Source organism: Littorina saxatilis, linkage group LG13 (assembly GCF_037325665.1).
Source record: "Littorina saxatilis isolate snail1 linkage group LG13, US_GU_Lsax_2.0, whole genome shotgun sequence".
Classification (NCBI taxonomy): domain Eukaryota; kingdom Metazoa; phylum Mollusca; class Gastropoda; order Littorinimorpha; family Littorinidae; genus Littorina; species Littorina saxatilis.
This window is the reverse complement of record NC_090257.1, coordinates 25982595-25996078: the sequence shown is the minus strand read 5'-3', so window position 1 is coordinate 25996078 and position 13484 is coordinate 25982595. Positions and strand designations below refer to the sequence as shown.

At 46.0% G+C, this 13484-nt stretch overlaps 1 protein-coding gene across 1 annotated transcript; it reads right to left on the bottom strand.

Moving 5' to 3' along the window:
• Nucleotides 1-5172: 5172 nt before the first annotated feature.
• On the bottom strand, nucleotides 5173-6546 carry LOC138945840 (uncharacterized). The gene has a single exon (XM_070317354.1). It carries the CDS (start codon nucleotides 6544-6546, stop codon nucleotides 5173-5175), a length of 1374 nt encoding a protein of 457 aa, XP_070173455.1.
• Nucleotides 6547-13484: the final 6938 nt, after the last annotated feature.

Genomic DNA, 13484 nt, shown 5'->3' with positions numbered 1-13484 from the left:
TGACAGTGCCGCCTCAACTTTTACAAAAAGCCGGATATGACGTCATCAAAGACATTTATCGAAAAAATGAAAAAAACGTCTGGGGATATTATACCCAGGAACTCTCATGTCAAATTTCATAAAGATCGGTCCAGTAGTTTGGTCTGAATCGCTCTACACACACACACGCACAGACAGACACACAGACACACAGACACCACGACCCTCGTCTCGATTCCCCCTCTATGTTAAAACATTTAGTCAAAACTTGACTAAATGTAAAAAAGACAACAAAAAAGACCCATAAAGAAGGCTGCTCCCCGCCTAAAAAAAGAAAACAAATTAAGAGGCAAAAAAATAAGGGATGAAGCAGCCTGCATGCAACTGATGTAAAAAAAACACTAAAAAAAACTAGAGACAATTCAAAGTTTCCAAAGAAAAAAACACCCAGAGATAAATTAAGACATGAGAGCTATATGACCGTGACAGGAAGAGAAGAGAAAGTCAGCCAGCCAAACGGACAAGTATGGGCGGGGATACATCTTGAACACAAGGCCAGTACTGTAACTGACGGGGATATAGCTCAGTTGGTAGCGCGCTGGATTTGTATTCAGTTGGCCGCTGTCAGCGTGAGTTCGATCCCAGGTTCGGCGGAAATTTATTTCACAGAGTCAACTTTGTGTGCAGACTCTCTTCCGTGTCCGAACCTCCCCCCGTGTACACTACATTGGGTGTGCACGTTAAAGATCCCACGATTGACAAAAGGGTCTTTCCTGGCAAAATTGCTTAGGCACAGTTAATAATTGTCTACCTATACCCGTGTGACTTGGAATAATAGGCCGTGAAAGGTAAATATGCGCCGAAATGGCTGCAATCTACTGGCCGTATAAAATTTCATCTCACACAGCATCACTGCATGCAGAGCGCCTAGAACAGTACCCACGGAATATGCGCGATATAAGACTCATTGATTGATTGATTGATTGAAGTAGACAGAAATACTAACAGAAGGATCGACAGACATGAGATCTTAGACAGCCATTCAGACATGATAGGAAGAATAATAATTTGTATAAGAGCTTGAGAAGAGAACGAACGAACAAAGCACGCAAAATCAGCGAAATACATTGATGTAACATACCTGATTTGTTTACTGTTTGTCACATTTAAAGTTTTGAAACTTTGATACGAGCGACAAAGACACACAGTATTATCAAGATTGTGAAGGAGGGTTCAGGTTCGTATTTAAGCCCTTAGCCACACACACACACACCCCCCCCTCACACACACACAGAGGAGCATTAATGGCCTGAATAAAAGACTCTTATAGCCTTATCATTTCATGCAGTTGAAAAGCAATAGATAAAGAAAACTTATCGCTGTCTGGTTTTGCATTATCGAAAATGGCACAAGCGCAAGCTCACTTCTATGGCACCTGAAGACCCAGAACACACACAAACAAGAAGAGCAAACGCTCGATCGAGTCACTTTCGCAGTTCTGAATATTATATGAGGCATCAGATGGACAGGAAGAAATTGCTATTCACAACACAATGAGTCACGTTCACATAAAATTTGAGCCCGGTCACTTTTATAGTTTCCGAGAAAAGCCCAACGTTAAGTTGTGTGTTGCCGAACAGAAAAGGCTAGTTATCTCCCTTGTTTTTCTGATAACGTTCGTAAAAGGCTACAGATGTAAATACTTTGATGTAAAGAATAATCCTACAAAGTTTCAATCACATCCGATGAACTTTGTCAAAGATATAAAATGTCTAATTTTTCCTTTGACGCTGACCTGTGACCTTGAAAAAGGTCAAAGGTCAACGAAACCATCGTTAAAGTGTAGAGGTCATTGGAGGTCACGACTAAACAAAATATGAGCCTGATCGCTTTGATAGTTTCCGAGAAAAGTCCAACGTTAAGGTGGTGTCTACGGACGGCCGGCCGGCCGGCCGGCCGGACGGCCGGCCGGACAGACTAACACTGACCGATTACATAGAGTCACTTTTTCTCAAGTGACTCAAAAACCACTACCCTGCATCTTCTTCACACAAAGTTAAATGCTTCACTTCATATTGAGATCTATCCAGTCACAATCATACAATTTACAGATGACCAGCACTTTACATACTAGCTGTTAAAAGCTTTCTTATACAGGGGGACCCTCCAAAAATTCCACCCACTAAAATGCTAATAACTCCCTGATTTGTTTCGCGAATAACTTCATATTCGGTTTACACTGGCTGGAGATATGGAATGATTAAAGTTCACAAAGTTTCAAGTGTGCCTGTTAAATGACCTGACTTTTATGCTCTTTCTAAAAGTTATTCCAAATTCAGGGGTTGACTCAAAACACGAGGTTTAGCACTGAGTGGTAGCCGCACTAACCCGGTTTTAGGCCTCCAGATTTTTACATGTTGGTTTTTCTGACGGGCCTTTCATACAAAAACCATCCTCATGGACAATATATGAGTTGAAAAAGCAATTACAGGGAATCTGGAGGGTTCAAGTGGGATGAGTGTGGCCGCTGCTCAATGTCAATCCTCCTACTTTTGAGACAATCTCCGAAGTTGAATTTTTGTAAAGCGTAAAAATCAAACCACTTGACGGGCGGGGATGTAGCTCAGTCGGTAGCGCGCTGGATTTGTATCCAGTTGGCCGCTGTCAGCGTGAGTTCGTCCCCACGTTCGGCGAGAGATTTATTTCTCAGAGTCAACTTTGTGTGCAGACTCTCCTCGGTGTCCGAACACCCCCGTGTGTACACGCAAGCACAAGACCAAGTGCGCACGAAAAAGATCCTGTAATCCATGTCAGAGTTCGGTGGGTTATAGAAACATGAAAATACCCAGCATGCTTCCTCCGAAAGCGGCGTATGGCTGCCTAAATGGCGGGGTAAAAACGGTCATACACATAAAAGCCGTGGGAGTTTCAGCCCATGAACGAACAAACAAACAAACCACTTGACCTTCATGCTCAAAACTTTGTGAAATTATCATCCTAAATCTCACGCTAATGTACACCAAATTTTGAAGTAATTCGCCGAACAGATGTGGGAGTTATTAGCATTTTATGGGTGGCATTTGTGCGGGGTCACCCTGTACCTCCCCCAGCATAATCCTCATGCCTTATGGAAAAATTGGAAACGAGGATGGAGAAAATGATAATTCCAAAAGTCTGACTTTTAATACAAAATAATTGTCCCCACTGGTTTATGCTGCTTGAGTAAAATTCATAAAACTGAACTGATTCATTATACATAAGCTCTTCTAAAACATCAAGAAGCAATAACTGAAGACATGCTTAAAAAAAAAAAAATCAGCCTTCAAAAGTCTCTCCAGGACTTTTTGCAAAATGATGCACTTAAGAGCATTTGAACAAATCACAGGTCCTCAGAGTCAATACACTTACTAACATAAATTGTCATGTGATTCTTAACCAAAAGTTTAAAACTACAGTGAAAACTCTATTTTATGACTCTCAAGATGAATCACCTCTTTTTATAATAGATTTTCTCTTGATAAAAAAGTCTGTAAATTTACCCCTGCTTTATTACTAGTTCCAAGTTTTCTCAGATTGCTTGAGGTATTAAAACAGGTTTCCCACTGCATATAAATGGGAAAAAAGCAAACGGAAATGATGATATATTTTCACTCTGACTTCTGCTCCATGGAATGTAAACTGAAACACTTTTAAAAAAACACTTTTTTTTCTCTGTCTGACTTTTGAGATCAGGGACCATCAGGTTGGCAAGAATTAAAAATTTTAGTAATAAATTTTCATTTGATTAATATACTTACCCAACTCACATATAGCAATTAACCCTAGTTCAGTGCCGGTAACGCTGTACGCATCCCCTTGGTAACCAAGGGAAGCCCCTCTAAAAAAAGAGTGACCAATCCCATAAGGCCATATTAATACATACTTCCGACTTCCGTATGCGCGCGCATACGCCTCCATATGCATCATTCCAAACGAAGCCCAACTCACACCCTTTTTTAGAAACCCACAACCCACAGCGGGGAGGCGGGAGGGAATAAACGATGTGAGTTGGGTAAGTATATTAATCAAATGAAAATTTATTACTAACATTTTTAATTAAATTACATATCTTACCCAACTCACATATAGCAGATTGCTACTATAGGTGGCGGGTACTCACCCTCTCAAGTACGAAGAACCTGCCCAGCAGCCACCAGAGACGGCAAGGCAGACGAGCCGTCCTGACGACAAGAGGCAACATCCCTCAAGTAGTGGTTAATGAAGATGTCCTCTGATCTCCAATATGCCACCGCAAGAACCTCCGAGAGGCGTCCTGAGCGGAGCACAGCCAAGGACGATGACCATGCCCTAGCCTCATGTGTTCTGGCAGAGGTAAGAGGCAGAATGGCTCTAGCATCCCCCGACTGGGTCTGCCACCACATATAAGCCTGCCTGATTGTCATCGACACCCATCTGGTCAGGGTAACTTTAGAAATGTCTTTACTTCTGACAGTATTGAGTGAAATAAAAAGAAGCTTTTGAGTTTCCGAGCGAAGAGGAGACGTTCTAGACAAGTAACTGCTGAGGGCACGAACCGGACAGTTAAGAGCATCAGGATCTCCTGGAGCCAGCACAGCGCTCAAGGGGGGAATATGAATAACCGGGGAAGCATGACCGGGCTTTTGATTCTTTGCTAAAAAATCCGGCCTAAACTTCAACGAAAAAGAACCATCCTTCTCTAAAGAAATATCACGCGCCAAACCCGACAAAGCGTGCACCTCACTGCCACGACGAGCTGTGGCGAGCAAAACAAGAAACAAAGTTTTCCTCGTAAGCTTAGCTAGACTAGCTAAGTGCAGGGGCTCAAAATCGTCCGATGCCAAAAAACGTAAAACTAAAAACAGATCCCACGCCGGGAGCTGCGTTTAGGACCGAGCTGAAAGAAGGGAAGCGCCCTTTAGCACACTCGCGATCACGCCACTTAAATCAATTTTGCGTCCCAGCTGTCTAAGCGTCGAAGATATAGCAGAACGCCTCACACGCAAGGAAGAAGGCGACCCCCCCTCCCTGCCAACCAAGATAAATGATTGGCAACTTGCATTGACCTGGGAGAGAGAGGGCTAACACCATTTTCAGCGCACCATTTTGTCCACGCAGACCAGTGCGAGGAATAGACCGACTTCGTCGAATCTCTATGCGCTTGCTGTACCAAATTCAGAGTTGACTCTGAGGCCCCCGCCCGGAGCAGAGAGCCTCTGATAGCACCCAGCCGTGAAGCTGCAACGCCTGCGGGTCCCCGTGCGGAATGCCCGACCTGGGTTGAACCAGGTCGCCCTTTCGAACGCCTAGAGGAATGGGTGGACGAACCGCCATGCGCACCAGATCTGGATACCAATGTTGACTGGGCCACCGCGGGGCCACCAGAACCAACGCTGGCTTTTCTATGTCTGCTTTCCGCACCACCTTGCCTAGCAGGCAAAACGGAGGAAAGGCATAAGCCTGCAGACCCGACCAATCCAGATCCAGCGCATTCACGGCCCAAGCTAGAGGGTCCGGAAACGGAGAGACAAACAAGGGGAGACGAGCCGAGAATCTCGTTGCGAACAGATCGATGGGAGGCTTGTGAACCTGCACCCAAAGACGATCCAGAGCCTGATGGGAGAGAGTCCATTCTGAGTGCAGGACCTTGCTCCCCCTGCTGAGGGAGTCGGCCAGGACATTGAGAGAGCCCCTCAGGTAAACAGCTGACAGCCGAATGTTGTGAGTGCTGCACCAGACCAGTAACCGACACGCGCTGTTCGACAGAACCTGAGAGCGCGAGCCCCCCTGGCGATTTATGTAAGCCGCTACCGTCGTGTTGTCCGTGTGTACCAGAACATGACTGTTTGCCAGCAGAGGCAGAAACGAACGCAGGCCGAGTGCCACAGCCTCCAGCTCCAGAACATTTATGTGCAGAGAGGCCTGACTGGCGCCCCACACCCCTGAAGCAGTCTGGTCTGCCAAATGAGCCCCCCAGCCCGAAAGCGAGGCGTCCGTGAAAAGATTGTTCTCCGGTGCAGGGAGAACAATAGGGACACCCTGTGACACCCAGGGGAGAAGCCATATGCTCGTTGTACGACTGAACCAAGCACCCAACTCGATCAAGCAATTCCAGCCTTGAGTCGCTTGGTCCCACTGCGCTTGGAGCGCTGCTTGAAAGGGCCTCTTGTGGACTCTTCCCAGAGGGACAACAGTGGCCATGGATTCCATCTGCCCTAAAAGGGAAGTCAACTCCCGAGCCGTAGACAGATTCTTTCCGTAAAGACCACGGATAGCCTCCTGCAACTTGTCCACCCTCTTTCGAGCAGGACGGACTGACCAGTTCAGTGTATCGAACTCCATCCCCAGGTACGTGAACTGCTGGGAGGGCACCAACTCCGACTTCACTAGGTTGGCTGTGAAGCCGAGCTGAACCGCTAGACTGAGCACCCTCTGAGTGTGCGTATCGCAAAGGACCTGGTCTTGATGCAGAATCAACCAGTCGTCCAAGTAGGCTCTCAGACGCACACCCTCCTGCCTCACGAGGGCACAGAGCTGACGCACGACCATCGTGAAAATCCAAGGGGAGAGAGACAGACCGAACGGGAGCGCCCGAAACTGAAAGATCCTCTCTCCCCAGCGGAAACGAAGCCATTTTCTGTCTGCCACATGCATCAGCACGTGAAAATAAGCGTCGGTCAGGTCTATAGACGTGACCCAGTCCCCCGGCCGAAGGGCTTCTCTCACTGAGGCAGGCGTTTCCATCGTGAACTTCACGACACGCAGGAACCTGTTCAATGGCGACAAATCCAGAACAGGCCTCCACGCACCCGAGGCTTTGGGTACTACAAACAACCTGCCGTAAAAGCCTGGGGACCTGTGATCGATCACCTCCTCGATCGCGCCTTTTGAAAGGAGTGCAGCGACCTCTCCCTGAATAGCTGCTTTGGCCTCCGCGTCTCGCGGAAACACAAAAGGCGGCGGTATCCTGGACAGCGGTGCCTTCCCGTCTGCCCAGAGAAGACGAAATCCCGAACTGATCACCCCCAAAATCCACTGGCTGGACACCAAACGAATCCAGGCAGCGATGGCCCTGGAGGGGCCGCCCGCCACCACCAAGGTGGGGGCTAACGGGGCGATCTGCTCGGGAAGACATCATTGGGGGTGAGGCTTACGCCCCGACCCCCTAGAACCACCAAACGAACCCCTCTTCTGATAAGGGGCGCCACGCCCCCTGCCTCGAGAAGAGGAGTTCTGGTTCTGACTCTTGCCACCGCCCGAGAACGAAGGCTGAGCCTTGTTCTGCTGCTGAGGCTTACTCTGTGGTTTTTGAAAGCCCTGATGGGCGATCCTGGCAATCGCCAAATCCCTGGCGTCCTGGGTCTCTTTTTGCAACGCATCAAGAGACGAACGACTTATCAGTGAGCCGTCCTCAAAGGGAGAGAACCTCAGACTATCGATAGTTCCCTTGTCCCTGATCTTTGAGCCACTCAGAAAGGCAGCTCTGCGCGAAAGAATCGCATGAGTGTACAGCTTGGCTGAAAGCCCCATTTGCTCACGAGAGACCCTGGCTAAGGTAGCCAACAGCGTTGTAACGTCTTCAGCAGAAGCGTCATAACGAAACTCAAAAGGCTCAAGACTTGACGCAATCGACCTTGACAAAGAACGTTGCAGTGACTCAGAGACCGAGGCCAATTCTAAAAGAGATCTCCCTGTCTCCTCTAGCGCCAACAGAGAGCCCTCCGCGTAGGGCACAGGCCTGTCTTTGCTATAACCGTCTTCCCTGAGAGACGCCGGATCTGGCGTAACAGGCAGAGCCGCTCTAGGAAGAGCAAAAGACTCCACCAAGTCAACAGGCTGCGGCCCCAGCCTGAAATTGCGGAGAGCCGCTGCACCAGGCACCACTTGACCTGTCTGAGCCAGCCACGACGTGGCCGAATCAGGTGCATCCCCATGTTGAACCAACAAAGGCATCGGGGCCACCTGACTATGCGACTGAGAATTCTTCTTCAAAACTTTCGACATCTCATACGCAACAGCGGGCGATTCGAGAAACTTGAAAGAACATTTCTTCTCTTTCGCACTGCGAAAGTCTCCAAGTGCAGAGGGAGGAGGAACCACAAAAGACTTAGATTCCACCACCCCCTCTTCAAAATATCTTGAAGCCGTCTCAGCCGCAGATGCCACTGCATCAGAAAGCCTAAACGGAATCTTGAATTCGGTACCTTCGACTGCTGCGGAAGCACCGTCTTCAGAACAGCCGTCCGGCAAAAACATGCCATCCGTCAGCTGGCCCCCTGCTTGACTGCCATAGTCAAACAAAGAGCCAGCCACACTGCCCCCTTCCTGCCCCCCGGGCGGAAGCGAAAGACGCGCACCCGTACCACAATCTAAAGAAGCGGTTGGTTGCGACAAATCTTCCGTTCGCTCTCCAAGGTTCTTGACCGCCACCGACCTGCTGCCAATGCAGTCAGAGCCAGCCTCAGCTTCAGAACTTTCACCCACAAAGCCAGAGCCCGGAGTTACTTTCTCTTGGAAACGCTCTACCCTTTCTCCGGAGAACCCGGATACTTGGGTAGAAGACATACCTTTAATGTGGCGAGAACCACCAGCAGCCAGGCCGCACGCCACCAGAGTAGGCCTGGTACCATCCTGAGACGCATGAACCTCAGCCCGAGTAACAGTGGCCGAAGGCAAAGGGCGAACGTCGGCCAGAGACGACACACCAGCCACGCCCGCAGGCAGAGACCGGAACTCCGCCCGCGTGGACGCCACCTCCTCCGCCAAAGACGAGACCTGTGAGCTTAAAGAAAGTAACAGAGACGCCACGTCCACAGACGCAAGGCCGGGAATCACAGACACCGAAGCCGCCTTAGCGGGCTTATCAGCACGAGACAACTTGTCTAAAGTTTTATCAGTGGGCTTATCAGCACGAGACAACTTGTCTAAAGTTTTATCAGTCACATTCGCCGAAGTAGGCATGTCAATCAAAACATCGGTAATCTTTTGCAACGACGGTTCCAGAACCGAAACATGTGCCTGGCCGGGAGCAATAGCTTTCCTAGGCGTTTTCTTAGAAGGCGAAGACTCAGCAGCTACTTGCTTAGACGAGTGCCGCTTCTTGGCACTATCCGCCATGACCAAAACAACTCACGAAAAATTTTGTAAACAAAAAAATTTTCACAAGTTCAAATTACAGGTCAAAACGCCCACAAACACAAACAAAAAACAAGAACGACCTCACCTCAATATGTAGAGAAGCGAAGACAAGCTAGAAGAAACCAAGAGGTAAATGACCAAGTCCGCAGACGAAGTGTCAAAAGGCTGAACACAGCCAGAGCGTACAAAAACGCGACCAGTCTCACTGCTCGCTGAGTAAGGAATGATGCATATGGAGGCGTATGCGCGCGCATACGGAAGTCGGAAGTATGTATTAATATGGCCTTATGGGATTGGTCACTCTTTTTTTAGAGGGGCTTCCCTTGGTTACCAAGGGGATGCGTACAGCGTTACCGGCACTGAACTAGGGTTAATTGCTATATGTGAGTTGGGTAAGATATGTAATTTAATGATAAACTACATACAGTTTGATGTCGGCAGTCAGCGAAACACCAAAACTAATTTCAAATCACTGAAAACTTAGCCGTGATTTTACCTTAAACGTTTCTACTGAGGGGGAAGACGATGTCATCTTTCTTTCTTTGTTTGGTGTTTAACGTCGTTTTCAACCGTTCAAGGTTATATCGCGAAGGGGAAAGGGGGGAGATGGGATAGAGCCACTTATTAATTGCAGTGTTTCTTGTTCACAAAAGCACTAATCAAAAAATTGCTCCAGGGGCTTGCAACGTAGTATATATATGACCTTACTGGGAGAATGCAAGTTTCCAGTACAAAGGACTTAACATTTCTTACATACTGCTTGACTAAAATCTTTACAAACATTACTATACTCTATACAAGAAACACTTAACAAGGGTAAACGGAGAAGAATCCGTTAGTCGCCTCTTACGACATGCTGGGGAGCATCTGGTAAATTCTTCCCCCTAACCCTCGGGGGGAAGACGATGTCATGAGGACTGACTAAAACTTCTGAGAATTGCAGAAACTTAAGGGTCCATTTAATCATCAATTTGCCAAAGAAAATACACCGTTGATCCGAGGAACAATTACAAATCGGTATACCTATATATACATCCTCTTAGAAACACACTTTTTTTCTTTCTTTCTTTATTTGGTGTTTAACGTCGTTTTCAACCGTTCAAGGTTATATCGCGACGGGGAAAGGGGGGGAGATGGGATAGAGCCACTTGTTAATTGCTTCTTGTTCACAAAAGCACTAATAAAAAAATTGCTCCAGGGGCTTGCAACGTAGTACAATATACGACCTTACTGGGAGAATGCAAGTTTCCAGCACAAAGGACTTAACATTTCTTACATACTGCTTGACTAAAATCTTTACAAACATTGACTATATTCTATACAAGAAACACTTAACAAGGGTAAAAGGAGAGACAGAATCTGTTAGTCGCCTCTTACGACATGCTGGGGAGCATCGGGTAAATTCTTCCCCCTAACCCGCGGGGGGTAGAGAAACACACATGCAGTCCCTTTTAAAACCAAGGCAGACTTAAAACATTACCTCAATTACATCAACAACAACAGCAACATCAATAAAATTAACAACAACATGGGAGTCGAAGTATAAATAGTTATTTTTAGTACTGACATTAACCTTAACAAATATAATAAAATCAATTGAAACCGACTCCACAGCTCAAAATGTTAACTACACTCTGTCATTGATCACTTGTATTTTTGTTTGTTTGCTTTACGCCCAGCCGACCACGAAGGGCCATATCAGGGCGGTGCTGCTTTGACATATAACGTGCGCCACACACAAGACAGATTAGTCGCAGCACAGGCTTCATGTCTCACCCAGTCACATTATTCTGACACCGGACCAACCAGTCCTAGCACTAACCCCTACGCCAGGCGAGCATGCAGCCACTAGATTGCCAATTTTAAAGTCTTTATAGGTATAACCCGGCCGGGGTTCGAACCAATGACCTCCCGATCACGGGGCGGACGCCTTACCACTAGGCCAACCGTGCCGGTGATCACTTGTAATTCTCTCTGAAATGTGCATTTAACTTAATTTGGAAAGGTCTAATCTGGCACACTGTTAGCACTTTTAAAGGGAGGAGTCTTGCAGACAATATGGAATTTAAACAGAATGTGACCGTCTGCAACATCCAAACCACACTAGGTGTCCCCCCCCCCCCCCAAAAAAAAATACCCCCCCCCAAAAAACCCACCAAACAAACAATTTCTAAATATGTTAACCCTTACAGTTACATTGGTACAATTCTGTAACACATGTTGCATAGCCACTGGTGAATTAACAGAGAGAAAAACGGTCATACAGGTTTTCGCATCCATGGGAGGTAATCGGAACCGACCAAACAGACTGAGCCAGTAGCGCGACATATGTCGTGACAACCAGGTGACAGTATCTGTAAAGTAGCGCAACAATGTCGCGACAACCAGCCTAAGAATTAAAAGAAATATAAATCAAGAAACAAATGAAACAAAACAAAAACCTTTCTTTTCTTTCTTTATTTGGTGTTTAACGTCGTTTTCAACCACGAAGGTTATATCGCGACGGGGGAAAGGGGGAGATGGGATAGAGCCACTTGTCAATTGTTTCTTGTTCACAAAAGCACTAATCAAAAATTTGCTCCACCTGGGGCTTGCAACATAGTACAATATATTACCTTACTGGGAGAATGCAAGTTTCCAGTACAAAGGACTTAACATTACATACTGCTTGACTAAAATCTTCACAAAAATTGACTATATTCTATACAAGAAACACTTAACAAGGGTAAAAGGAGAAACAGAATCCGACGAACTTAGTCGCCTCTTACGACATGCTGGGGAGCATCGGGTAAATTCTTTCTCGTCCCAACCAATATGGGACTCCCCCTAACCCGCGGGGGGTAAACAAAAACCTGAAGGGACACAATTGACATTATACTGAGAGCAGAAAAAGTCACACAAACAAGTCCCTTCTAATTCAGTACGCTAGCTATCACCTCGATATGCATTTAATGAGCAATTCTGATGTGGCAAAAGGTAATGTAAAAGAAGTACCCAGTAAAAGTATTTATTCTGGCCTCGTTAAAACAAACAAGTTCTGTAATCTTTCCAAATGCATTAGATCAACAGTTGATTATGAGTTAGAAGGAAGCTCATGGCAAGTCAAAATCATAAAACAGTCTAACATTGATATTTTATTAACTAAAAAAATTGACAAACAGTAACACAAACTCAATCACTCCGTCACACATACACACACAGTAAGCATAGGTGACACTGTGCAAGAAAGCGAGACACTAGATCTAGATCTGTTTGTCTGCATGTAGCCTACTTACAGGGACACGACTGCCAACTAGTCTCGGCCCGCTCAAAATAACAATGACCGAGACTTTCAGTAATTCCTTCGCGTGACGTCTAACCCTCTTACGCCATAATGTGACGTCTTCAAATGTTAAAGTTTCTACCACAGACATACACACGCACACACGCACAGACAGACAAAGTTACGATCGCATAGGCTACACTTACGTGAGCCAACACTTAGTCTATTTTCCAAATCCATGCATGCCCACATTCACTACAAGCAGCAAATCAACATCAAGGTTCTGCCATGATCTTTTGCTCTGCAAGCCATGTACACTATGCACAACAAAAATACCCAAGAGTGTTTCTGAAACTTGAGCCAGTGAACTAAAGCATCAGGCATGAGATCATGACAATGTAAACACAAGAAAAGCAAGTGCTTTTACGGCTCACCTTTCGTGGTATGTATTAACTATTATATGTATTAACAGTAAAATATGCGTTGCGTAACTTCTTCATAAAATAATCTTCAAGACAATGTTGATTTCCTCCTCTTAATTGACTTCAACTTGATCCTAATATGACCTGTATCAATACAATTAGTTATCCAATCCTAAGAATATTCCAAAGGTGCAAGCTAATAGCCCCATCCCATATTTCTGTTTTGTCTAAAGATCATCAAAACCTACAAGTGTGACATTTGGAGGCTCTAAGCTTTAAAAACATCCAAGAAAACCTTAATGTTACATTTGTATGAACTAAACATGACCCCACTGTGACCTCAAGTTCAACTAGACTGGGGTCATGTTGGGAAACCATCAAACCCCAGAAGCGTGCACATGCATTTTCAAAACTCTTTAGCTTCAAAAACATCTGATATAACCTCATAATTTTTTCTTTGTTCATGGACAGACAGACAAAATACAGACCGCTGGTGCTCATTTCTAAGACTCCCTGATTACTCAGGTGAGTCAAAAAGCCTCAAAGCATTGTCAGTGTCAAACTTTTGCTTTTGTTGTTCATGGACAGACAGGCAAAATACAGACTGACAATGCATGCTCATTGCTTAAAGACTCCCTGATTTCTCTGGTGAGTCAAAAAGCCTC